We start from the raw sequence: 26,952 nt of genomic DNA on the forward strand, positions 1-26,952 counted from the left end.
CTGACACAGACTAGAAGTCACAATAAATTTGCCTTACATCCTTCCTTGGCTCCACCAGAGCATGAGATGCAAAGGGCAACAGAACTGTGTTCCTGGGCTACATAACAGCTTGAGAGAAGGGCAGATGGGGAAGGGGACAATTCTTGCTGAGCCACATGGATGCTCTCTCCCTTCCTGTCTGCTCCACCGAATGCTACAAAAACTGGTTCCTTTGGACAACCAAACCTGAGGAAAATAAAATACAACAGCCAACAACATGCCATCTGCGAACCCATCAGCAACACTGACAAGTGAAATGGTCACAGTGGCCACAACAGGAAACCTGTGTTGGGAAGCTCTGCAGTCAATGTCATCCAAGATCTCCCTTCACCCCTGAGGGCTCACAACTCCTGGTCAACACAACTAGGCAAAAAGATAGCTGGTCACACCCAAGGTGAAATGTGGGGGACCTGCTTAAGACAACTGCAATTTTACCACTGACTTCAGAGCCAGGATTTCACCTCCTCTGTACCAATTCTCTGTAGTGTTCAGTACTTGCTCATGAACAGATGTAAGTTATCGCTTGCTTGCTTGGATTCAGTTCTCCTATTTTACAGGCATCGCTGCAAATGGCAAAGTTGTCTGCTTTTCCAGCTGGGCACTACATCCTTCAAGGCTGTGCACAAGCCAAGAAGCTGTGGTAAGCAACCACTAGAATCAGCCTTCTGCCATCTAGAGACAAAGACGTCAAAAATAATAAAAGGGTGGGGGAGAAAGCAACTTCAATGGAAAAAAAGAGGAAAAATATCTCTGTTACATGCAAAATCAATAAGATCAGAACAGAGATGCGTAAGGAAAACTCACTGCTCAGGCAAGAAGAAAAAAACTGCCTTGGAATATTTTTCTGTTTACAGTCATATAACTTGCCAAGGAAAATATGAATGTGCATAGACTGATACTGTACTTACGCTGCTGCAGCTTTCAGACGCAGCCCTCAGCACTCTCCTTGCTGCATCCTCCCTTTCTTAGAGGACACAGTTGGGCACCAAGTGACCCACGAATGCCACTGAGCAGCCTCGCACTCAGGCTGTCTTCCACCAAACTAAGGTCTTGCTGAGGCAGGAAAGTTTTACCACTTAAACTAACACAACTAATTAATACAGCTACAACAGCATATCATCATCAAGAGGAATGTTTGCTCCGGAATAAGAGTAGCATTTTCTAAGTTTGGTTTAAACCTCTTCCAAAGTGATATAAATAATGCACTCTGCTACCAAAATAAAAGTGTCCAGATGTTATTTACAGCTATTTAGAGCTACTTAAATTCATAATTTTCCCACTAGTCTCTTTATGCCTTAGTTCCTAGTACTAACCTCATTGCTTAAAGATAAAAACATAGATGCGAAGCACTTGGTAACAAGAATTAATAAACGCCTAGCTTTTATACAGACTTTCTACCAGTAGTTCTCAAAGTATTTCAAAAAGCAAACTATTCCTGTTTCAAAGGCAGAGAGCTGAGGAACTGGGGTGAGTGCCCTTGGCCAACACTACGCTGTCAGACAGTCGGCAATAAAACCCAGGACTCCCAAGCACAGCTCCATGGAGGAGATGACCAGGTCTGGCCCGCTCACAACACACTCTGGCTCCCGTGCCGGAGCTGGGGCTTCTGCCCATCCTCGAGATGGGGTGGGAAAGGGTCAAGGTGGCAGCAAAAGGAGAATAAACCCCAGAACAGCGTGGGCTGGCATTGGCCCAGGACAGGTCTCAGCAACAAGGCCCTGTCCTTGCTGCCATCTGCTCGGCCCTTAACATGCCTTCTGCTCTCCTGTTACTAGCAGCCCTCCCAGCCTCAGCTCTCAGATTTCTGGGCAACATTTGGTCCCCTGGTATTTTTTGGCCCAATGTTGTAAGATGAAACCAGAGGAGGGGACAAACAGAAAGAGCAGCACCAATTCAACCAACCCTAGACATCCTAGCCCAGCACTCAAGCTCTGTGACGCAAGTACTAACCGTCCTTTTGCACATTAAATGAGAAAAGGCTCATGGCTGTGGCACAAAGGAGGGTGTTTCAGCATCCATACAGTCTCCAAAGCTCAACCATGTTGTGAGAGCTCTCACAGCACAGTCCGATGCATACCAGGAGCTAATCAATCTTTCAAGTCTCTACCAAAAAAGAAAGCACTTTCTTGCCATGGGGTAAGCAGCAGCAGTTTAAACTACAGTAACAGATCCAGGGACCACAGCGCCCCATTTTACTAGATCTCACGTGCCTGCAAAAGTTGTTCCCCCAGAGCCTCTCCCCTCCTGTTTGCTCCTAAAGGACAGAGGTGTCCCATGGGAGCAAAACTAGTGCTATTCAACTGTAACAAGCAGCCTAGGAAGGACAAGAGGACTTTGTTATCCTATTTGTTTCATCACCCTGGTCACCCTGTCGTGTCTGAAAGCCGCGCCGTCTCCTCTCTTGTGCGCTGCTCCACAACCCCGCGGAGCCTGAGCTGCGGGAGAACACGTGGGGCAGGAAGCGCGTTTTATGGTGCTGGCTGACAGGCAGGTTGCAACTGGCAGCCCATTACAGGAGGCTTGTGAAAGGGATTAAACAGCCTAACCTATTCAGTCTCCTGACCTTCCCAAAGCAAGTGCAGTTTTTCTTGGTACAGAAAACTCCGCTGGTTCTCAGGGTGCAGCTGTTTTTCCGGGAAGCCTGGTCTCTGGAAATTATGCTCAAGATTTGGGATGGCAAAGAAAAACACTCCAGCAAAAAACATCCAGCCATGCATCCTGCCTGTTCTGGGGGATGGCTGGGGCACAGAGAGAAGGACCAGGACTAGGAGGAGATGGCTAAAGGCAGCAGAGCCATGAGGAAAATGTTTGATTAACATGTTCTGCTGGCCAAGAGCCAGCGGGGTCCTCTGCAGTGGCTAAAGTCAGGTATGACAAAACTTTTGATTCTAGCTCACAGCTGGGAAATACAGGAGAAAATGAAAGCCCAGCGGAATGGATTTTGCATTGTCTGAGGGAGAAATTCAATGAAAGGAGCAAGCTGAAGCTTAAAGCAGAGCTGGAGAAAAAGCATACAAGGGGATGTACTAAGCAAGACCCAGGTGTGTCTGGTGCTTCTGCATTGCCCTCTCCATCCCCAAAAGATCGCTTTACAGCGGTACAGATGTTGTCCTCACTGCACTCAGTGAGGAAGGTGAGGCACCACTACTGGAGAGCGAACTGAAGCAGAGAGGCGAACTGATTTATCCCAGGTAACACAGAGAAGTCCAAAGCAGAACTGGTAATGAACTCTGTATCTTCCAGGTCCTACAACAGCGCCTTGATTCCTGTTCCTCCATGCTTCCTGCAAAGGGCATCCTCTCGTGCACCAGACGCAACGAGACTTCTGCTGAGAACAACCAGACCCAGACAGACACTGGAACCAGTTTCTCCTGCATCAGGGTATTACATCCCTATTTCCCCTGCCTTTCATCCTCTGCTTAAAACAGAGCATCCTGCCCTTTTTTGCTGCTGTCAGCCAAAGGATTGCTCCCATCAGAGCAGATGCCACGACTTCTCGTCTCTTGTCTCTGGGAGCAGCTATCCTCAGGGAAGCGAAGAGACTGGCGAGATGCACCGAGTCCTTTGCTTTCCCCAAGGCCTTTTCAGGTGTGCACATGTGGGTGGGTGTGTTGTATGTATACAACATCTGATTCAGTTTAAAACACTTTCCCTGATGGAGTAAAGGAGGCAGTCTGGCAGCTGCTGCACCAAAGAATCCTGGCAGGTCTTCAGGCCAACAGAATCCTTCTCCAAAAATAGGATTTTATTTTCCTGTTGGCTGAAGGTGAAGCTGTTCAAACCAACCAGCCCTCCTGTCCTGTCTGCGAAAGGCTGCGTTTGCCAGTTGGCTCCAGCCAGGTGAATCTCTGCCCAGGAGTCTCCCCAGGGATGGGGCTTGCAAGCCAAACAATTTAAACCAAAAAAAGGTGGGGGGGGGGCAAGGCTGAGGGTGAGAGAAGGCATTCACTAGAAAAAAAGAGAGGGAGAATAAAATAAACAAATGTAGCTTATGTTGGCAGCTTATGTCTCTGAGAGCATTCTTGGTAGAGAGAGCAGACGTGAGCCCCTCTGCAGGTGGGCGCAAAGGCAGGCAGACTGGCCGAGGCCCAGCGCTGGTTCCTAGAGCAGCGAGAGTCGCCCTACGGGGATCTGGCAAGCCCTGGGCTCCCAGCTTGCCTGCTCACTACCTTTAGTTCCTACAGCTATGCAGGAGTCTTTCTTTCTGCTTAGTCTAGACCCAGGACTGTAACAACTTCCATCCCACCAAAGAAGGGAGATACCACCCTCAGGCTGGTACAGGTCTGGTGGTCCTGCCACAGTTCTGCTCCTCTGTAACCTAAAGAAGAGGTTTCTTCTCTCTCCCTGGGAGACCTTGCAGTTCTATGTCACATCCTCTTTGCATAAAGATTTCATGGCATTTTCTAATGTAACTATCCCTCCAGCTCCCTCCGTGGGAGCATGGACCTCCAGCGCAGTCAGCTCCACCTGAATGTCAGCCAAAGCCCTTGAAGCCCCTCCCCAAGCCAAACATCACCGAAGTTAACTTATGGCCTCTCCACCCTCTTGACCATTTGCCTTTTGAAGCTTTGCTCCTTTTATGCACGTATATGATCTCTTCTCACTTCTGTGGGGCTCTAACAGAGTGTAGATTACACAAACCCAGTTACCTAATGCTCCAGAGTACTGAACCTGCCAATACTCCTAATTATTTATGGACCAAGATTTCCAAATCAAGCAGCCTCCTATTGAAGGAGCACAGTCAAGCACCTTTGGCAACCAAAATATTTTCAGACTTGAAAGTGATAGCTGCATTATTTTTTAATTTCTAATAAAAAACATTTGGGGGCTTGGATCGCATTTATGAATGAACATTTCCCTGAAGGAAGAAGGATGCTCTTGCGCTTAGGAGACCTCGATTTAATTCTTCACAAGCTTTTTAAATGACAATGGGCAAATCACTTAGGGATATGCTTGGAAACAAACTGTCTTTAGTTTCAGTAGAAGTTATGAGCCTTTGTACTTTTCAAACCCTTTCCCCTGTGCTTTCAGTACTTCATTTTGCCCATTCATTAAAAAACAAAATACATGCTAACACTCTCAACCTTGCCAGGTTATTTGGATGATGTAATCATGAATGCTAGAAACACATGCTGGTATCAGAGTGATAAGTAACCATGCAAGCACCTCACTGCATAGATTTGGGGAACTCCAGACATGGAATGCAACTTGGGCCAGAAAGAGTCACATTTGCTCTGGGCTAACACCTGCATTTCAGAGTGATGAAGCAGCTCCAGAAGGGAGGAGAGACCAGCTGCCCAGTTTCAGTGTCCAACTTAAGCATTAAAAAAAGTCACTGATTACTCAAACCAAATCTATTTTAACAATTTAGGTTAGCAAAGAAAAATGATAGCAAAGTAGTGACTTGGCTAGCAGCAAAAATTGCAATTCAAGGGTTAACTCTCTCACAGTAACAGGGGAGTTTCACTGACTAGTAATGTTCAGGACCTCCACTTGACTTTGCATGCAAACAGAATGATTAAAGGCATTTAAAAAAAAAAAAAAAAATCGGGCAGCTCCTGAAGAACCAGAGGTGCTGTCCTTTTTAGTGCTCGGCTGGGGTATCAGCACAAGAAAGAGAAAACTACCCACTGACTCCTGTCCATCAACTCCTACAGCACTTTGTGCTCCTTCCTGCAGCTTTGTCTCATTAATTTACCCGTGCAAATAGGTCCTCAGCCTATGCAATCCTCCACTAACTTCAGCTGGCCACACCTGAAAGTACATGTCTAGGCACAGGGCCCACAGCTTGAACCTAAATTGTGACACTGGTTATGAAGGAAAGTTTTATGGTTTGGAAGGTGAGACAGTCCACCAAGTATTCAAGTGAATCAGACCTGAGCAGTGAAGCAACATCGAAGAGTGAAGATTTACTTTCTGAGGATATATGCTGATAGCATCATTTAGGATCTCAGTTAAAAGAGTAATTCCCATTTCTTTCATGATTTAGAAGATGACTTGTAGACCAACACACTGAACTACCACCTAGATAAATTTGAAATTGCAGAAGTTAACTCACAGATCTTTAGAAATTTTCAATTTAATTAAAATATTTTTCTAAAGTGTTTTAAAAATGTTTTTCAATGTTTAAAGAGAAGTACAGCTTTTTTTGCTTTTTTTTCTTTTTTCTTTTGTAGGTAATGTAGTCTCAGGAATGAAAGACACATGGCTGGAACCCTTAGCAGCCCATGTGAAGCATGATCTTCAGAGCTGTAGGCGAGAGCTCTTAGGGTGCATTCTTAAGTCACGGAGAGTAGCAGAAGTTTCTTAAGAGAAAGGCCATATGGGCAGTCTCTTTGCACTCTCACGGAGCCTAATCAAATTAACTAGAATTTGGCAACTAGTTGTTAAAGAAATACCTGGAAATGCTGTTAGCAATTCCCAAATCTGGACTTGTGCGGTGCAGGAGACTTTAGCCTGGTTCACTACAAATGCAAGGAATAACTATCACGCTAGGACCTCAGCTGCTTCCAGAGCAGGAAGAAAAGAAGAGTTGGTTAAATTCTCAGTCCCTACAGTGAGGAGCAAGACTTATTTTCTCAGTGATTTGCGGTTATGCCAGCCTTTCCAGACACATGGCAAAACATGACCCCCCATTGTTTGCAGGGACAACAGCTGAGGCTGTGTAACTTGGCAAAGTCCCATGTACTTACGTTCACCGCTAAGTTATCTCAGACATATATCAAAAGGTTGGGGAAAGCTGCAAAATGAAACCTTCCTAACCCAAAGGCTGCCCTGCTTTTTGCTCTCTGGCATATCCAACAAGGCAACGTCTTTTCACATGATGCAACAGCCTTTCCTTTTTGGTAGGGAGCACAGGGGAACCACATGCACTTCTAATGACTTATGAGATGGAGGAAAAGGGATGCATTGAGACTTGGTGTTCACATGAGGCGAGAGTTAAGACATGAACTATGTAAGTCAACATGGAGGAAGACAGCAGACATGAAAAACAGCCTGGCAAGAAGGCTCTACCACCTTACAAGCTGAGAGCTGGCAGAGGACCCCGACTGTGGTCAGCTCATGGAAAATCGATGCCAGATTCAGCAGCTTGCCACAGCGTTGATGCTCACAACAAATCCTGAGGCTACACTGGAGTAGCTGCCAGATCACTGCTGGCTCCCACAACCTCCATGCTGTGGCTGATAGACAGAGGGAAATGAGGCTTCTGTACTCACCTATGCACTGATTCCCAATACTTAAAATCCACAATCATTTCAAAGCACCTGTTCCTTGACAGTAGTGCTCCAACTAGCACTCCTTGGCATTTATATACTGTCTTTCAGCCACTGAGCTCAAAGGAAAGCTGACTGTGTTATCCCTGATTTGCACGCAGCCAATAACAGCAAAATGACTTGTCCAAAGATGCAGGCCACTGGGAGAGACCAGTCCCCATGTCCCCCGACTCCTGTGAAGTCCCCAGTCAATGCAGCATCTCCCCACCTTGTCTTGGCAGGCTCCCACCGTTCCCATGGGCAGGGTTGTCAGCCTTGCTGGCCGTGCATCTCGAGTGCAAACTCTCCCTCCTTGCCTGCTAGTTATACAATCTATTCCATCTAACAAATTATCTCCTTGGAGCAGCACTTTGGCAACATGCAGGCACTTGCCAAAGGCTGTGTAAAGCGTAACAGCAGAGCCTGTGCTGTCAGGAGGCGTTTGCCTCCCTCGCCTGAGGTTAGCAGGCATAAAGAAACCCCCATCACACAGTCCTGCAGCTGGCAGGACACAGCTGCTTATTACTCACACACAAGCTACAGGAGGACAAGGGAGAGAACAGCAATGATGAGCACAGCTAGACAGGCCGGGAAGCTGAAACGACTGTTTGTGGTACTAATGACTTGCTCACTTTGCTGCTACCTAAACTTCCCGGTCCTGGGGTTAGTTTGATCCTGTGTTGTTTCATAATCCAGCCTGATGGACTCCTTGGGCCAGGATTTTTCTTTCATTGGGAATTTGCACAGTACCTGACCCAGCGAGGCTCTGAGTGTTCAGCTCGAGTTCCAGCCAGGGGAACAGCAGCACCAACAGGTTTTCAGGCAAACCCAAGAATTACTAAGTATGTCTTGGAACTAAACTTTGCTCCTTCTGAAATGGAAACCTCACTGCAAAGTCATATACCACCACTAATGTTCCAACTACTAATGCTGCTAACTGCCTTCTAAACACCTTGTTTCCATCAGCCTTGGAATTCCACCTTCCTTCTCTCAGGACCTCTGATGAATCTCCCTCAAGGTTACCTGTGTTTGCTTAGACTGCAAGGAAAGAGGAAAGAACTCACCGATCCAGAAATGAGAATTCTTCCTAGTGCTGGTAACCTCACATGCATTGCCCAGCACCTGGGCTTCTCCCTCCCTTCCTATCTCTTTTAAAATAATATTACTGATAAAAAGCATTATAAGCTAAAATCAGGCATAAGACAGCACAGCTGATGCATTATTGGTGCGTATATTCGGTGTTCCAAACCGATCTGTCTGTGCAGCTACCTCTCTTTGACAGAAAGTGGACCACCGTGTGCTACTCCCTCTTCCTAATTAACAAAGTACCTTGCACTATTTGTTCTGCAGGCTCAAGTTTCCTTCCAAGAATATAATCACCTCTGTCCTCAAAAGAAAATATACCCCCTTTCAGTTTTGCCACCCTGGATGGGTGACTAGCCATATCTCCTCTTCCTGTGTGTTACCTGGTTCACACCACGGCCAGGGACAGGACATCTCCTTTCTAAAGACGAATTATGACTGATGCATCACCTGTGCGTCCCCCAGCATGGCTGGGAACACAGTCCTTCCACCCTCGTAGCAACGCAACTACATCATACCCTTGTCCTCTTTTTGCCAGCTGCCCAACCGAACAGCATAAAACCCCATCCTTCTCAGCCATCGCTTTGGCAACACTGAAGTTTTACGTAACCAGCCGCTTCAGTTTCAGGCTTCCAGCCTCCCCCTAAAACAGACAGCAGGCATGGAGAAATACAGACTCATGGTATTTCAATCTCCCCGGTGCGTTGCACTTTAATCATAATTCTCTCCACAGGCTGTCCTCAACCCTCTTTTTGCTCAAGTGTTCACCAGTGCCCATACATTAGGAACGCACTCGTCTCCTGCTCTGCTGATCCACTGCAGGGAGATCAGAATGGGAGGTGGAGTCCGTTGCTTCCACGACAGATTCACCATGTCTCTCACAGCTCTGCAGAACTTAACTTCCCTGGAACGGTTTCAAAATCTGACTCATGTCCAGTTTGTCTATTTTAATCATTCACTCTTACATCATTCTAGGAGGCCCACAGTGTCACATGCAAACTCCCCCAGCCCCCTGCTCCTCCTCTGCCAAGCACTTAATCTGTTGCCGTCTCATACCAAACAGAACTAGGTAGAGCAACATATTTATTACCAACTCCCTTCCTACTCTCCAGAGCATTTACCAACTTCAGATGGTAGCTAACAAGGGCTTCCAAGAGCTCTCCATCGCAATGACAAAACTGAAAGAGAGCAGGAACAGTAGCAGCACCAGCAAACTGAGTGGAGCAGAGACACGAGAGACAAGAAAAATCACAGCAGGCTCACTAACACTGCAAACCAGCTGGAAGACAGCACAGGCCAATAGATAAGTGCTGGAATGGGAATCAGGTCAGCTGGTTCTTACTTTCTATTCTCCCAGTGATTTCCTGAATAACTCTGCATGTCACTTAATCTTTTTGTTAACGCTCGGAAGTACAAATCATCAGCATCGGTCCATTCAAGATTTCTTATTAAACGTGATATCATGAAGTGGGGATGAAGCCAAAATTGTCTGAAAGAGCCTAGTAGAACAAAGGTGCTCATGCTTAGTCGTTTAATCCCTTCTCTAGATCCCAGCCTAAATGCCAACATGGTTCAGTGATTCCCCGCTCATCTCAGGGGAGCATCTTGTTTGTAACAGCAACCGCCAGACAAAAACTCTTGCCTGGAAGATTACAAAAGCCAGCCAAACAACAGCTGGAACGTGTTGAGCCTACAGCACGCTCTATGCAGAAGCAAGTCAGAGAGCAGAAACCCTGTACCTAACGACAGTTGCTTTGTTTGTTTTACTCTGGTCAATGAGTCATAGTTACTTCGGCTGGCTCGCTGCAATTATTCATCACAGAGGTTTCTGGTGTAACTGGCAGCTTACAAAACCGTAAGACTTGGAGTAGATTTTGGCAAAAAACAAAACAAAACAAAAAATAAGGCACCACAGCTAATTTCCCTCCACCAATCCCACCGAGAGCAGGAATAGTCAGGCAGGGATGAATGTGGAGCTGTCAGGGTGTTTGCATGGCTTCTGCTGTGAGAACACCAGCAAGCGGTAGGCGTGGGACTCCTAAAAAAGGCACATTCGCATGCGAGGGTGACAAGAGGAAAACACTGGATTTTTCTGTGTGGGGGCAAGTGGAAATTTTACAAGGAGCTTTCAAGTGCAACGATGTCAGGGAGATGGAGGGAAACTCAGGCTAACAAGAAAGACAAGGTGCAAAGGCAACGAGGTGCGTGGGAGCACGAATGGGCCTGATCTCTCCATTGATTCCCGAAGCAAACAGCTTGATGCATTCTGGCATGGGAAACATGCAGAAGAGATTGGAAGAAGGCTGATGTGGGAATAGCATCCTTTTCTGTCCTTTCCCCAATTCCTCTACCCATTTTCGTACTTCTCCCTCCTGCTTTTGCCATTTGCTACTGTCACACAAAACTTCTCTTCTTTGCAGCTTCACCGTTCTCACAGTTTCCACCTCATATTCAGCCCTACCTGCAAACATCTCTTCCTCCTTGACAAGCTCTCAAATCTACCCAGCCTCCTGGCCCCTCAAACTTTAATGTCTTAATCAGATCTGTCACTACTTTAACCCTGTACCACTGCTGATGACAAGAAAGTTGTTATACAGTACACTTGCATTATATAAACCAAGATGGTACAAGCATTGGAGAGAATCACTGCGAGGACAGGTAAACATGATAGGACTGGTGAGACCACCAAACAGTAAATGTAAGAGAATAAGCACGTCTGAGACATAGAAAGGTTTGTTTGATCTCCCCATTTAGCTCCCATCAGAAGATATGAAGGGGCCCAGCTAAAAGCCAGATGTTTTTTTTCCAGTTTCATTTAACAAAGTCTGCATAATAGACGAGGAAAAACTTTACCGGCCTACCCATCTTGCCCCTCTTCCCGGGAACTCCAGGGATCCCCTGCAAGGAAAACACACAGAGAAAAAAAATAATAGGTCTGGTTGAGAAAGCAAACAGCCAACCAACAATACAAAACAAAACTGGAAGAGACGGGAATGCAAAACAGGCTAATGACTGCAGCATTGTTCGGGAATCAAGATGTCAGCTACTTGCAGTCAGCTGCGAGAGCAGAAGACAATTAACCTTCACCCACTAACTGCAACCCTCCCTGAGGACACACACAGGCAGCATCCACACCCAGGGCAACAGGCTAAAGCTGTGCTTAGCAGGGGCAGTCATTAAGCTACTGGTCTGGAACCAAATGAAGGCCACCGCCAAGGCACTCGCTGAACTTCTGTTTATGTTTCTTATTTAGTTACACAAGCATTAAATCAGCGACTCTAGAGCACAGGGTAGTCCCCTCCCAGGCAGGCACACACACACACTCCCACATACTCCTGGGGCCTCTCTCATTTCTGGAGTTTACATTTGAGGGAGAAAAAGTGAGAATAAAACAGTCTTCATCTTACAGTGACCTTCCTTAGGAGCTCTTGCTGTGGGAAGAGGGAGTTCTTGATGGGTAGAGGTCAGGTGGGTGGGGAGACATGGGGCAGAAGTGCAGAAAGGCAAGGGAGGTTCTGCAAAGCTCTGAACATGTGGATTTGGAGAAGGCATAAGGGTGGGGTGAAGGGAGGACACATGGGAACAGCAGCTACAGCCCTTCAGAGAGCTCCATTCTTGGCTGCCCAACTTGATGTAGCTGGAAGGAAGGCCATTGCCAGAAAGCCCCTGGCACTGCCCCCCTTCTGAGATCCAGGCCATTTCCAGACATTTCCAGTTGGACACCCAAAACACCGGGAAACTGTGGCTGGGATGTCACTCCTGTGGGAAGGGGGAATTTCTACTTACGTTCTCCCCCCACTAAGATGGGCCAGAAAGAAAAAATTTAAGGGGATTTCAACATGGGAAAATACAGGAAAACTCCTCCCTACTCATCAGTACGGTCTGATGACCCTGCCTGAAGCCTAGGTTTTCCTGAGCTGAATATCAACATCATGACACAGGTCTTCATGCAAAGGCAGAAACAGGCTAAAGAGGACATGTCTAAATGCTTGCCTTTTTCCTAAGGAACAAGGAATAGAGTAGGTTACAACAAGCTCTGAAGAACCGTATTCAAGCAACACATCAAGATTTTCTTCACAAAATACTCACTCGTTCTCCATCAGCCCCTGGCAGCCCAAATAATCCTGGGAGACCTATATATCCCTAAAGAAAAGAAGAAACAAGTAGTCAGATACACTTCTCCATTAGCAGCTAGTCAGTCTGTCTTTTTTTGAACAGCAGAGCATCCTCCAGCGCTGGTCAATGGCAGCCATGATGAAATAAACCTTGAGGCAAGTGTATATGCCCATGGACTGCATGGTGCTGGCTTCCACGATGTAGTCCAAGGGCACATACCCTCACACCAGGGATCACGTGGACTCCGGGCAGGAAGAGGCCAGCAAGAAGAAACCTTACCTGAGCTGGCTCCCACTGTACCTGAGGGAAATGGAGCTTCGTTTGAGGTTAGCAAGAGCGATAGCAAAAGTAAACCGCATGCCTATACCTCCTCTCATCCCTCCAAGAGCCCTTTTCCTGCCTTTGGCACTCATTTCCAACTGTGTGTTGCAAGTACGGCTCATTGTACTAAGCTCTATTGTCTCGCCTTGCGTCATGTGGTGGCCACACACTGAAGCTCCTTCTCACACAACCAACAGCTCCTGGCCTGCAAGGCTGCCAAGCACCCCACTGCTGAGAGACGAGCAGATCAGCAGCAGCTCGGCCTAAAGCCTTTCCCTGGAAACTCTGACAGGTGACCAAGACCTTCTGCAACACTTTGTCAATCCAAGCACCAAGGGTCTCCTTGGGAAGGGACAGGCTGATCATGTCATTTCAGCCTCTTAATAACTGTGCAAAAGATTCAGCTTTTATGTGCCTATGGATTCACTGACACCCTACCACAAAGGAGCCTCCCTTTGCATCAACTGCATTTAGCATAAAATCCACTTTCACACTCATCAGCCTTCCTCGCATTTTCAAATATGCAACGTTTCTCTCAGGCTTTGGGATCCCGCTCAGACAGGGCCACTGCGTAAAATGTTACATTTCCTTTCCCTTGCAACAATCGAAGCCTTGTGTTTAATCCTCTTTGCTCAGCAGTTAACACAAAGTTACCTTGTGTGCTGGTCCTTTGCAAGGGACTATTTGTGCCAAACATGCAGACTCAAAAGGAAGTGAACTTCAGCAGGGAGCCCCCTCAGCAGCACATCACTGTTACAAGAGCCAAGTGCTAACACTGATTTGCTCTCATCTCCCTTTCTCCATCATCATTAAATCTCTTACCATCAACCCCACCAAATCTTTTCACCAGTCCATCGCTCTCTTTAGGCTGTGCTTCCTTTAGGGATGTTATCTAGCTGGGAATTATGGCCACACAAAACAATGCTGTCTGTCTCCCCATAGCAAACCATTTAACTCCTGCACTACTGCTGGTGGAGCGAAAAATAGAGGCAGAGGTGGAGAAGGGTCCCAGTCAATGGTCATTCCCTTCATCCACAAAATGCAGATATCTTGTCTAAGAGATTACTATCCAACGATGATTGACTGCAGTTGAACTGAGAAGTGGCTTTCTTTAGGTAGGTATAAATATTTCAGCCCTCAGCATTCAGGGGTGAAAAGCAGAAGACAATTTTCAAGTCTGTCTTTCTGCTAAGCAGTGATCTTAGTATTGCACATATACCATACGATAATTACACTGGATCCAGCTTGGGTGAGTGAAATGGGTGCACCAGGAAAAACCTGATTACTTGCAGAAGTGAGGTAAGCAAGCTGTGCTATCACAGATCTTCCTCTCTCCTGCAGGGCATTAAACATGCAATCTGTCCTCCTCTGCCTGCCTTCTCTCTTCCCAGCTCAGGAATAGAGTTAGCTACAGGGTCAGCATTTGTTTATTGCTTGCAGTTTTCAAAGTGATGAAAGCCAGCTGGTTGAATTTACTCTGTATAGAGAAAGTATCATGTGTTAGGGAAAGAGGGGATTTTATTGGTTCAGAATGCCATTGTGAATTTATAATTGCAGGAAAAGAACAAAATGTGATTACTGAGTCTTAATTGTTTAAAAAAAAAAATCCTTTGCAGTGAGGAGGAACCCACTGCAATTCAATTTGATGAGCAAACCCAGGCAGAACAGGGATATTAACGTTTGTATTTGCACATGGTTTCAAGATGCTGGCTTGTTATTCTGCATAATGGTATAAATCATTCCCAAACTCGGGACTATACTCGAAAGGGCCCATTTTCAGCATGTTCGAAGACCACTGAACTGCACTTATTGAAACTAAAGAGGCCTTTGGGAGACGGGGCTTGCAGAAAGTTCAGACTTTGGTCTTTGCTAGCAATTTGTATGCCATTCTTTTCTTTCCTGCAATGCAAGCTCTGAATGCATTGATTTTGCATCATCAGCACTATCGGTGATCTTTGATTTTGGTACATTCTGACTTTAACTTTGAAAATTGTGTTTCAATAAGCAAGCAGCGTGCAATCAAAATCCCCCAAATTCGACAACTTCAGGAAAATATGCTTAACTTTGCAATCCTGAGACTAAGTTGCTTGAGAAGGGCCTGGTAAAAACAAGCAGAGAAAAGACAAATCAAAGGCTGCTTACCCGATTCCCTTTTGGACCAGCTTCCCCTATTGGGCCAGGTAAACCCTGAAACAGAAGGAAGAAAACAAAGACAAATGTGGATGGGCTTTAACTTCACTTAATGAGCAGTGTCAAACTCCCAGCAACATCCCTGCATGGTTCTGCTTTCAGTACCTAGTCCAAGGCATATCAACAAAGGAGAAAAAAGACAAAATGATACAAATGACCAATCTCCTATTGTTGTGGAGCCATTACTCAGCAAAACCTAAGACTGTTACACAGACTGAGCTTTCCCCAGGGCTGAAGTAGAGATTTCTGATCGTAAAGACCAGAGAGGCTAATGCAGTAGGGCATGCAGAGGTTGCATTACCCTTTAGGCACAGCATACAGTGATCCTCTGTTCCCACCAGCTCCTGCTCCAAAGGCAGGATTCAGTTTCCTGCCCAAATGAACACATGCGTAGCAATGACAAATGTATTTCAATACCTGTTTAGACACAGTCGGGCCCTGATGCAGTGAGGAATCCCCTCTAATTTCTACAGCCTATGAAGCCATGCAGCAGCGCAGGCACTGCAGATCACTAGCCCTTCACAGCATCAACAGCCACGGAGAGAACTGAAAGTACGCTCCATTCTACCTCTGTACCTATTGCTGTTCCCTTCAAGTACTGTGAAAAAGAACCCTGTAAAAATGCATAATGAATTTCCACATTTATTGTCTTTTAGCAAATTTCCAGGTCAGTTTTTTTTTTTTTTTAATTTCCAAAAGTTGGTGGGGTTTCTTGGAAGAAAGGAAAAAATAAAAAGAACTAGGTCTATATTTTCTTTAGCTGGCAGCACTGCATACTCAGCCTGGGATTTGAAAGTCAAGTTGTGCTCTTTTCTGGCTCATGCATTGTTGCCAGTCAAAGATTTCAGCCATCTGAGTGGAGTTAACAATTCTGCCTATGATGCCCAAATCAAAATAGAGCCAAGCTCTCTCTCCCACAGCACTGCAGAGCCAGCACAGCTGACAGGAGTAACAAGTAGTAAAATCTCCGTAAAGTAAACGGCTCTGATGCTGGATACACACAGCATTCAGATATACTGAAAAAAGCTGCCTTAAAAAAAAGGCAGCACTTCCCTGTCCCAAACCACATTTTAAGAAAGCACTTTTGTTCTTTGTATGTTCAAGTACAAATATTTCACCCTGCTTATCTGATGGGCAGAAGAACGCTGCTGTGAATTACTAAACAGCATTCATTAACCTTGTATGTCCATTATAGTTCGGATGGTTTTATATTAGTCATGTAATGCACATTCATACCTAGAAGACGCTTTGGCAATGCAAATCTCTAAGAGCCTTTCAGAGTATGAATGTAGCATTTAGTCAAGTGCACAAAATTCTCACCCAGTTCTGCCACCTGCATTCCCCAGTGCGTGTCTGGATGTTCCACCTGAGATTTGCAAAGTGGGTTATGAATCTAATTTCAAGTTTAAACACACCATATATTATTGATAGCCTGGGGTAGGGGGAATGCAGACTTGTTCTGCGTGTCTAGCTCACATTTAGTCCAACACCCTAAATAGCTGTGCAAAAGCTCACATATGAGCTATGAGAAGTTTGATGGATGCATGGGAATGGCTGACTGGGGTCTCTGACATCTGTCAAGACACTTTACTAGGTATGTAAATACAAATATGGGAGAAGCCAACAGGATTGCGTTTGCTTTAGAAGACCACAACAAAGTTGTTTCACTGAAAAATTTTACAGGGTCAGGTCTCCTGCCCTAGGGATGCAGATTTCAGTTCAAATTCTTCCTCTTGCTTTTCTTCTTACTATTCAGCATCTTACATCAGTAAGAAAAGAAGTATCCTATCTTAATCCATTTTCCTTTGCATACTCCTCCATTCCTAAAGTTGTCTTAGTGCATTCTTTTCAGATGGAAAACAAACACCCAGTTTTCTTTCACTTTTTTGCAGCTGCAGAAATAATTTTTTATATATATTTGTGCTCCGTGTATAATTTTATACATATGAATACATATGATTACGCTAGTGGACTTTACTAGTGGGAAATCTTTTCCTTCAGTAATATGCCTTCTTCTGTCCCAGCTTTCTAGCCTGTTCAACATTAGATATAAAAACTTGCCTGAAAGTGAAGGGTTAGCAGCTTGCAGGTATGTTTCTCTACTCTGCTGTATTTTCTCTGTTCTTATAACGAAGAAAAAATTTTAGTCAGATTTTGCTATTGAAATTCAAGTTCTATACATCACAGACAGAAAATACTTTCTAGCAACCTTAGCGTTTCCAGCAGAGTCAAAAGGGCCACGTCACTGATACAACATCTCAGACAGAGAAGAAGGTAAAGCTAGACATATTCCATAGGTCTGCACCGTATTTAGCGGGGCATGTATTTAGCTACCTGCACACCCAAATCCCTAGTCTGTGCACAGCACGATGAGATTTACTGCACCTGCCTGCCAGGATAACCTTTGGCACCTGGACTTCCGTCTGGTCCTCGTTCGCCCTTTAAAGAGAAAAAAAGGCACAGGAAGGTAAGGTTAATGGCACACATGGGAAGCCTTTAGCTGCTTCAGTCTTTGAGTTGGGGGGAAAGTAGGGAGGGTGGATTAACTTGATGGAAATTTACAGAGAGAAAGAAAAGAATTAAATTAAAAGAAGACAGTGCAATAAACTGATGAAGGGAAAAAACATGCAGAAGCCAACTTGGTAGAATCCATGCATTAAGCAACTGTTGCCATGTCTCCTCCTCCCCCCATCTGCAGTGAAACCAGCAGATAGTTTGAAACAAGGAGGCTAAGAGAAGGTGTAAGGCTGCATCTATATCTGGCATATGGAACCGTTTTACTGGTGGGGAAGTCCTGCCAAAATTCTTCAAAACTAAATGGATTCATGTATAATATCCTTTAACATCATTGCTAACAGGGCCTGCTATTCATTGCTTTTTTTTTTTCTTCTTCTCTGAACTGCAAACAGACTTAACCAAATAAAAGGGGGAGGGAAAAGGGGGAAGGGAAAAAGGGGTTTGGGAGGGGAATTACACGTTAGTACTTAATATGATGTGGTTAGTAAACTCCAGGTGAAATGAATGTAAAAGGAAAAAAAGGGGAGTAGGTTAAGCTGGTATTTTTTCTACCACGTAAACTTAACAGGGTTGAGCAATAAAAATTAGAAATTAAGTTTAGAAACTCCAAAGCAGTCTCCTCCCACCAACCTGCCGATGCTTGGTCAATGCATGTGCACAGCCCCCCGTAGCAAGGGAGTTAACTGCATACATCATGTGTGTACCAAACTGCCCCTAGAAGGAGCTAACTGTCCACACCGAGCAGGCTGTACAGGATCCAAATGAGCACTGGAGTCATTAAATCCATCCCTCTTTGAAGGTTCAATGGTGGAAACTGGGAAGACTCACCTGCTCTCCAGGGTGACCTGGTGGTCCAGGGTAGCCTTTATATCCCTGTTGAAACAGACAAGAAGAGATGAAAAATAAGAGAGAACATAATCAGATAATCCACTTTTAGTTTGAATTTCTCTTTTCAGGCAGGACTAAAGCTGTGAGGAAAAGCAGGTCTTCAGATACGGGATAGGACTACACAACCACACGAACTTTCCACATCCTACTTTTTGTTTGCCTCACCCCGGGGGTGAGTCCTGCTGATGTACCCAGGCCTGCTGCGATGTGGTGTGACAGCAGACTGCACCAGTCGCAGTTTGGTCCTGATGGTTACTTGGGATGGACTTGCTCCTAGAACAGCCTTAGAGAACTGTGTCTACATGAAGAGCTGATATTTGTAATCTACACATTTAGACTTTCTTTAATCCCTAGAAAACTGCAGACTTGTAGGGTAAAATGTTGGCTTTGGGCAAGTGAGGGGGACTTTCACCACTGGCTTCAGAAAAGCCTGGATTTCAACCATAGATCGCGAGTCCATGGTGAAAGAACCGATCATTTCTGGGTAGTCTTCTGACTAACAGGATTCGTATAATTTCATCCAGCAATTCCTACACCAAGCCCTGCATGACACGGGTCAGTTACATTTCAGAGAGTGCTAACTTTGACTTTAAAACTTGAAATGCCACAGGAAACACCACAGTAACCACCTACTGTCACAGGAAGCTTTTGCTTTGTTTCTAGCTTGAATCTGTCTAGCTTCCAGTTTTTCTAATCTAATTATTACAAAGTATGACAAGATCCAGAGTCCTTTATTATGAAGCTACCTAAAATGGTGAGCAAGCTGTCTCTTAACCTGCTCTCTGCTGAATTAATTAGAATGAGTTTCTTAATCCTTCTAGCTGGCAAGCGCTGCAGGCTTCAAACCATTCTCACAGGTCTTTCGTAAATCTGCTTCAATTTTTCAGTATCTTTTTTTGAGACACAGACCCTGGGACAGGACAAAACTAGCCTGTTCCACTGCAGACTGGTCAATGCGCATTTTAAGAGAGTACACTTTCTCCAGGATTTACCTAGAGCTCTCTTTGAACACTGAGTAAAGCCTGCAAGTGGCAAGCACTTCAGATTTTTTTTTCCTCTCTCCCTTTATTATGTTGCTTCAGCTATTTAAAATAAACTTGTTTCCATCCAGCAGAGTCAGAGCAGATTAGAAGATCACATTCAGTTACAGAGATGACTGTTTAGCTGGGCTATTAGTGAGACTGAAAGAGCTGAAAAATGTAACTTGAAACAAATGGAGAGAAAGAGTAAACAAGCAACAATCCTCGCACAAATACTACAGAAATAAGATGGTTTCAGGATGGGTTACGATTGCTAATTGTAGCTCAGTCTCTACTACTTGCCCTGTCTTAACATGGGGCTCCCAACACGCACCGCCTGTCCATGAAGCGCACTGGGGAGCATCCCCCTGCGCTGGAAGCCATAACCCAGCTCTCCGCTGGCCAAGGACCTGGCCTTTCGCTTCACTCGCCAGATGAACCCAGGACTGTTTCTGCTCCCAAGTCCACACCTCTGCTTAACTGCTTTTTTATTCTTCCCATGGGCTATTCTAGACCTGCAGCCTAAGCCTTCGCTGGCGGAGGTACGCAGTGCTCTCAGCCATCCTGGCTACTACCCGCTCTCCCCTTCGCATTCCTCCTTGCTCATTATTTCAGACATTTTGGCCTGGAAAAACATCAATTCCCTCTTCATCCATTTTCTGCTGCTCAACCTTGCTCACGTATCACAGCCCTGTCTTCTGATGGAGCTGCACGCTCCAAGAAGGTGGTGGCTAACCCAGAAGATGATTTTGCTACCAGCACTTCAGCAGAAAGCAGGGGGGATGCTCCCCTTGGCTGGGTGCCTGGCCTGATGGTGAAGGTGCTCTGAAAAGAGCAAACGCTCCCGAGTGCAGAAGGCCCAGTGTCTGTATCGCCCGTCCCTGGAGCTCAGACCAGCAGGGCGCTGGGCAGACAGAGAGCATCTGTTCCGGCCCCCATCTCGCCCCCCCTAGAGAGAGGTGCCAACAGAAACAGCCTTGAGCTTTGAGCAACCAGACACACCTGGGATTTAGCATGGAGCCCATGGGGTTTCCCACTGGCGGCTCTGCCCAGCTCCTCCGGCACAGCCTGGAGCAGGAATCACCCTTGTTTCCAGGCAGCTGGGGCACCTAGCTGTATCCCAGACACACGCCCAGAGGTGTCTCGCTCCCTCCACTGATATGAAAGAGGTGCCTAGCTTGGCTGCTCTCAATCATTCTGCTCAGATCGGGTTCCTGTGAGATGGGAGTTTCAAGCCTGTGCTGTCTACCTAAAGCAGGTGGCTAGACTATAGCCCCTTGAGACCCTAAAAACACGCCAGAGCTAATGTCTGCACCAAGCATTGCCTTGCTATCGCTATAATGGTAAGCGAATACCTCTTAAGCTAAATATGTAGACACTCTACTACTTTTGCATCCCATTAAATACCCTCCTCACTATTTATAGCAAGCTCTGGGGAGCCTGGAACGTGTGTTTTTTCAAATTATCCTGCAGTTATGTCTGTCTCAGGTTAATCATAGTGAGGAGAAAATGAAACAGCTTGTGTGTGATAAAGTTGGCTGGAATGTGAAAGTGTTTACCTGCTGCAATCCTCTTCAAATAGCACTAAAATGACAGGGCAGAGGGTATGAAAACAACTGCATTTGCTCTTTTATCCAAACACTTCCTGATGATTACAGGGTGTTCGACACAAAGAGCTGTGATTTAGAAAGGAAATTGCACTCCAGTGAAGGATTTGCTCATCTGTGATGATATTTATAATTCACGCTATCCAAGCTAAAAAGGACCATCCTGTACTTTGATAGGAAAAGTAAAGAGTAAAGAGGCCAGTGAGTGTGGTCTGCATGATAGGATGCGTTCTGAAACCCTGACCTAGTCCCAGCTCTGCCTTTACTCCCTGTGTGGTTTCCGTCAAGCTTTTTACTCTCTCACTTCTGCCATCCTGTTCAGTCTTGCACTCTGCCACAGCCATTCTCTCAGCAGCACTTGAGACTGGGAGCAACAGCTCAGCGCTCTGCTGAGATCTCTCTGGAGGGCAGCTATAGCCTGTAGCCCACAGCCAAAAGCCAAAGCCCACAGATACCTCCTAGGCACGAGGAGGAAGGGCAGAGCAGACAACCGAGTCCTGCCACTGTTCCTGAGAACTGCAGTTCAGCTAAAGCAACATTCACTCCACGTGGAGTGGATGAGCATTACATCTTTTTGGACTGGGCCTCCATGGCATTACTATGTGCTGCTTAAATAGCTGTTTCATACACCCACAGTTGGGCACACGCAAAATGACTTGGTGGGTGCTCTGAGGTCAGACTCTCCAAAAACTTAAAAGAGCAAAGGACTGTGCATTCATAACAGGCAGACGCTGTGGTGTGAACCATACTATCCAAAACCGTGTGTCACTTGGTTGTGGCTTCAGCTCATGCTGCTGACACAGTTGCTTCCTTCAGGGGGAAAAGTGTTTCATTTTCCCCTGAGGAAAACTTCTGCCTATCTGAAAGTCTCTAAATGGACTTTTCAGGTGAAAGCCCGCGGAGCTCTTTTCACAGTCCCTCCATGGGATGAGTGGGAAATTTTGTTATGTCCATTTCTAAGGCTTTGCTGTTCTCTTGTAGCCAAGAGGTTGTTGCCCATCTTCAGCCAAACACCAGCATATTTTCAATGGGAGGATGCCAGAAGGGAATCCAGATAAAAAAAAGATTTTTCCAAACATTTTTCCAACAGCTGTAAATTTTTTTTTCTGATGCAGGACACTAATAAAAGCCAGGCTGCACCAAAACACTGCCAGGCTAGTGCTACTGTGAGGTGGTTTTTTTTAAGCTACACCAAAGGAAAAAGGAAAAACTTCAGCATCCAATTTGCTCATTACTTGAAGAAACAGAAGCCTCTGCCCTGTCCTGGGGGAACTGAGATCAGGTGTGAAAGCCATGTGCTGGACTCAGCAATGTTTGTTCAATCTCCTATTCCTTCTTTATTTTTTCCAGCATGAGGCCTTGCTCTCCTGATATTGCATTTTGCTGATCAAAACTGCAGCATTTTGTTTCATAAGCTGTTACACTAAGAAAATGATATTCTTTAGACCATCCATGTTACAGCTTGCTTGTGACAGCAAAAGACCATTAACTAATCACTGTATTGCTCCTAGCTCCACATGGCACCTCAAGCATGACCAACCTTGGGCATAGAAAATGAACGCAGACCTTCCTCTTGGCAGTTTGATTCCAATATAAAGCATACAACATGGAGAAGGAGAATTTCTTTCAATCCCCACAGCTTCCTTCTCTCCCCAGAGCCGTAAAGCATACCTGAGTAGGTGTCTGTGTGCAGGCAACTGGCCTGAGGAACAGTACATCTTCAACGGCACATTGACTGATGAAGTGATTAAAACAAGATGGCAATTTTAACTGCTCAGCTTTGCCATGTCAATAGTTGTTGACAGTGTAGGGGATTGATGTCCACTGAGCCCATTTCACATCAACCATCAAACAGCTCCCAACTACATGTAACAGGCCCAGCCTCCAGAAGAAACAAACCAGCCTACCAACACAGACTGGAACTGGAAGATCAACAGAAGAGTCCTCAGAGGACATGAGCTCAAGCTGTGGATAGCTAAGATATTGCTGTGCGTACTTCCATTCATCAACACATACGCTGCTGCAACACAAAGGCTGTGATCATCTTGTGCTCTGCCCCTGCTTATCCTTCCATTCACACACACACACTGCTGCAACACAAAGGCAGTGATGGATCTTGTGCTCTGTCCCTACTCATCCTCTCTTAGGCACAGGTATGTTTCTGGTGACATTAGTGTTGCTGAAACATCAATATGGAAGCAAATAAAGCAAAACCTGACTGATGCTGTCAGTCTCTAGGCAAAAAAAGGGGAAAGGACTGCAGACAGTTTCTCTGAAACGTGTGCATCAGGAGAGACAGTCAGGCTTTCCTTGGAGTGTCTAAACGAGTCCTGAATCCAACCTCTGAGTGCCGATGCAGGTTTTAGGTCCGTTTACCTACCATATTAGCTGAACCAGACTTAAACTCAGCTTCCTGATGAAGAATCAGTGTCAGGGTGCAAAGGGATGATGCAGTACAAGGGGACATAGATTTGAGAAAGAAAGATCAGAAATGTGGATCCAGAGTTTCATTCAACGTTCTCATACGGTCTGGCTAGTACAGCCTTTAGGATGTTGTTTCAGCCCTGTGCTGCAGTTTACACACTTCTGGAATAGGGATAAGATATCTTTGCTGGGTATTAGGGCTTAATTAAATCTTTTAGGAAGTACTCAGAATTCTTGCAACTGCAAGAGTTAGAGAAGCACATTTTAAAACAAAAATACCAACCTAATTTGGTAGAAAAGGACATATTCTTACCTTTCGACCAGGTGGTCCAGGGAAGCCAGTCAAACCAGGTAAGCCCACATCTCCCTGTAGGAAGCAAGCAAATCATATTAATTTGCAGCAGTATTTTCTCTATGCCTAGTATAGTGTTATTTAAATTATTTTGCCTATGGTAGTACCCAACTACTGATACTTCTGGTTCTAATCACAGTTCTTCAGTAATTGACTGGAAAAGAAGCATAGATTTAAACATCATCTCTATTAACTGGCTCATATAAATAATAAGCCCGGTTAATTAAAGGCAGCTGCTGCTGGAGTCCAGCTTTTCACCAGCAGAATGAATGCCTTCTTTTCAATGATCTCATTCAGTCACATGCTTCATTTGCCTTTCGGTGGGCATTTAACTGGCCAAGGCAGGAAAATACTAGCTTTTAAATGCAACAAGAACAACAGGTACCTCCTGCCAAATCCTGTGACTGTGCTCATATTCTGCTACTGCATTGGCTCAGTCCGCAGCTCCAGTTCGGATGGCCCTGACTGTATAATTATTCAACCTGCCTACACAGTATATGGACTGAACTTTTGCAGGCTGCTTGTGGGAGGTATTTTTCAGTGTACTTCTGGAAAGGGATTACATCCCATCCCAAATGGCATACCCAGATCATCATAGGAATGGTGAAGCACTTTGGTGTGAGACCTCTCCAACATCCAATCCTTTCGGACAAGCCCACTTTGGCCTCCTCTGATTAGGATCAAAAAACCCTTAGGGTTTTTAAACACAAGTTGCTGTGCCTGCTTACTGAAAATGCATTCAGAGTAACTAGGTTGAGAATTAGGCATCCCTCCAAACTCCTGCCAGAAACTCCTTGTTTCTATTACTGCTAACAGAAACAAAGCCTTGTTAACATGAGCTAAAAGTGATCTGGATCTCTCCCTTTCTTACACTGAGCATGCTTGCAAGAAAGTTGTTCCAGATTGTGTGAGTGGATGACTTCCATGTGATGCCATTCCAGTGCAGTACCAGAAATTTCAAACAGCATCTCGTGCTGTTAAGTTAAAAGTACTGTTTCAAACTTAGCCATCTCAATGTTTTCTAGTGTCATCATCCATCCCGCATTTGTGCGGCTTGCTGTACTTCATTAACACATCTGGTTTCAAACTAAGGGCCTAGTTTCTTCATGGCTGATGCTTTCTATTAGTTGTGCATTTCTAGCAAGGCTCATGATGAAAGGAAGAGATCCAGGCTTCTTGCCCTGGACATGAGTTATGAAGTTTTGTGCAGGCACCACTGAAAGAACTAACTGAGGTAGATGTTGTGAAGCTCTGATTGCTCTTCTATGCATTTCTAGATTTATGTGAGGCCTGTTGCCTCAGTAAAAAGCATTCAGCTGTGAAACAGCAAAAATGTGGGCTGTAATTTATTGAAAAGAATTAGCAGGAGAACTCTAATCTTTAACAATTGCTAAATCTAAAAACAAGGCCACACTTTCCAGTGTATGTGGTTTGGGCCAATTTGAGTAGACCTTGGTGGAAAGGCCTCTCGTTAGCACACAACGAGGTTGACGCGTTTGCAGTGCAAGGGTCTGAGGAGCTCCCCTTTCTCCTCCAGCCAGACAGCAAGGCTGCCATCAGAGCGATGGTCTGCTGAGGACTGCGTACGTGACATGAGGCACATCACTGTATCCCAGCTCCTCAGTGGAAACGCCATTTCCTTTGCTTTCAAGGCTTTTATTGCTTAGACTGGGATTACCCCTTTTCACATGTGCATCCCCAGACCCAGCAAGGTGTGGCTATCTCTTATACATATGTGTATCTGCTAGCTTAAATACCTGCCTTAAGTAGCTGTATACTTGTGTCAGCAAGGACTTAAGTATGGACTGCAGATCACACATAAGATGGATAAACACTGATGACAAGAAGCTGTGGCAGCAGACATTTCAGTGCACTGTGGTCAATACTTTAGCTAACTCTCTTTAGTCCTGAGTCCAGGGTCTTGGTCTTAATTTTTAGCCCACTGTCTACTTGAGTACCTGTCATGCTTGTGGCTGGAGTATGGACTCCTTCCATGTGTATGCTCAGGGTTTAGTGCAATGGGCTCTTGATGCCTGTGGGAACTTCTTACCTTAGGTCCGTTGCGAGCTTTTCCAGGCGACAGTCCAGGATCACCTTTCTGACCCTGGAAATGAAAAATTTAAATTAATTACGTAATCCAAGGACTCAACTCACAGATGTGATCTTGCTTTGGCCAAGCCTCCAAATTAGAAAAACATTTTGTTTCATCTTTGTCTTGCCCCCATATCTCAAATGTATTAAAGTTCTTGGGCATAGCTCTGCTTTGCTGGGGCTGGTTTCGGTGCCTATTTGCTGCTGATTAAGATTTTTAAATTACATTTGACAATATTAAATTGACTAAAAAAGGATATCTGGAAGAAGGCAATGCCTTGACTTTTGATAATTATTAGACTAGACAGCTCTGATTTCTTTCTTGTCTACAAACTACCAACACAAAAATAACTAGCAAGCCTACTGCTGTGGCTAAACCGACCTGTTTAACAACTTGCTAGATGCTGTTGCTTTCTTTAATTGTGGGGAACAAATGAAACCGGAGAGAAAGTCACACTAATTAGATGTTAGCAACAGCCAGAGCAATTGTGAGGCTTTCAAGCTGGCAGAAGAAAGAGACACACTTTATCTTAAGTGGCTGTATTCTTTATTTTCCCTGTTAACAACTATGGCAAGAAAAATCACAATTTAAGACTGTGATCTTTCGACAAACACAGGATGGAATTTCAGCAGCATTTGAACACCTAATTCCAGTAGATTCCTTTGGAAGTCCCAGTTTAAAATCTTAAAAGGTGGTGTGCGCACCAAACAGGGTTTGATATAGAAATAGGAAAAAGGAGAAGAGATTTGAAACATGCCAGATTCTTTGGGAAGGGGAGAGGTAAAGCTTACCACGTAAAGAACTTTAGGTCTGTATTACTAGGCCTGTATTGCTAGGACACAGACATGCTGACATTGGCACTGGCCTTTTAACACCCCCGGGATCATAAACAAGTCACAACCTCTGTGTGCCACGTCAGCAACCTGGGATTCAAAACTAACCACCCAAGCACAGGACGGTTCTGAGGGTTAATTAATGGTTGTCAAGTGCTTTGAAGTGCTTGGAGGGAAGGTGAGACCCTAACAAAGGAGTAATAGTATTTATTAACTGG

At 45.2% G+C, this 26,952-nt stretch overlaps 1 protein-coding gene across 1 annotated transcript in view; it reads right to left on the bottom strand.

Annotated features, from left to right (window-relative positions):
* The window catches only part of COL27A1 (collagen type XXVII alpha 1 chain), a 168,403-nt gene that overhangs the window by 102,822 nt on the left and 38,629 nt on the right, over positions 1-26,952 (bottom strand). Inside the window, exons 6-12 of the mRNA XM_026059675.1 lie at positions 25,860-25,913; positions 23,771-23,824; positions 18,348-18,392; positions 17,388-17,441; positions 14,955-14,999; positions 12,465-12,518; positions 11,229-11,273 (exon numbers count right to left, since the gene is read on the bottom strand). Coding sequence (XP_025915460.1) covers positions 11,229-11,273; positions 12,465-12,518; positions 14,955-14,999; positions 17,388-17,441; positions 18,348-18,392; positions 23,771-23,824; positions 25,860-25,913 — 351 coding nt within the window. The remainder of the gene's footprint in view (positions 1-11,228; positions 11,274-12,464; positions 12,519-14,954; positions 15,000-17,387; positions 17,442-18,347; positions 18,393-23,770; positions 23,825-25,859; positions 25,914-26,952) is intronic.

The sequence above is a fragment of the Apteryx rowi genome, unplaced genomic scaffold (assembly GCF_003343035.1).
Source record: "Apteryx rowi isolate R43461 unplaced genomic scaffold, aptRow1 scaffold_16, whole genome shotgun sequence".
Classification (NCBI taxonomy): Eukaryota; Metazoa; Chordata; class Aves; order Apterygiformes; family Apterygidae; genus Apteryx; species Apteryx rowi.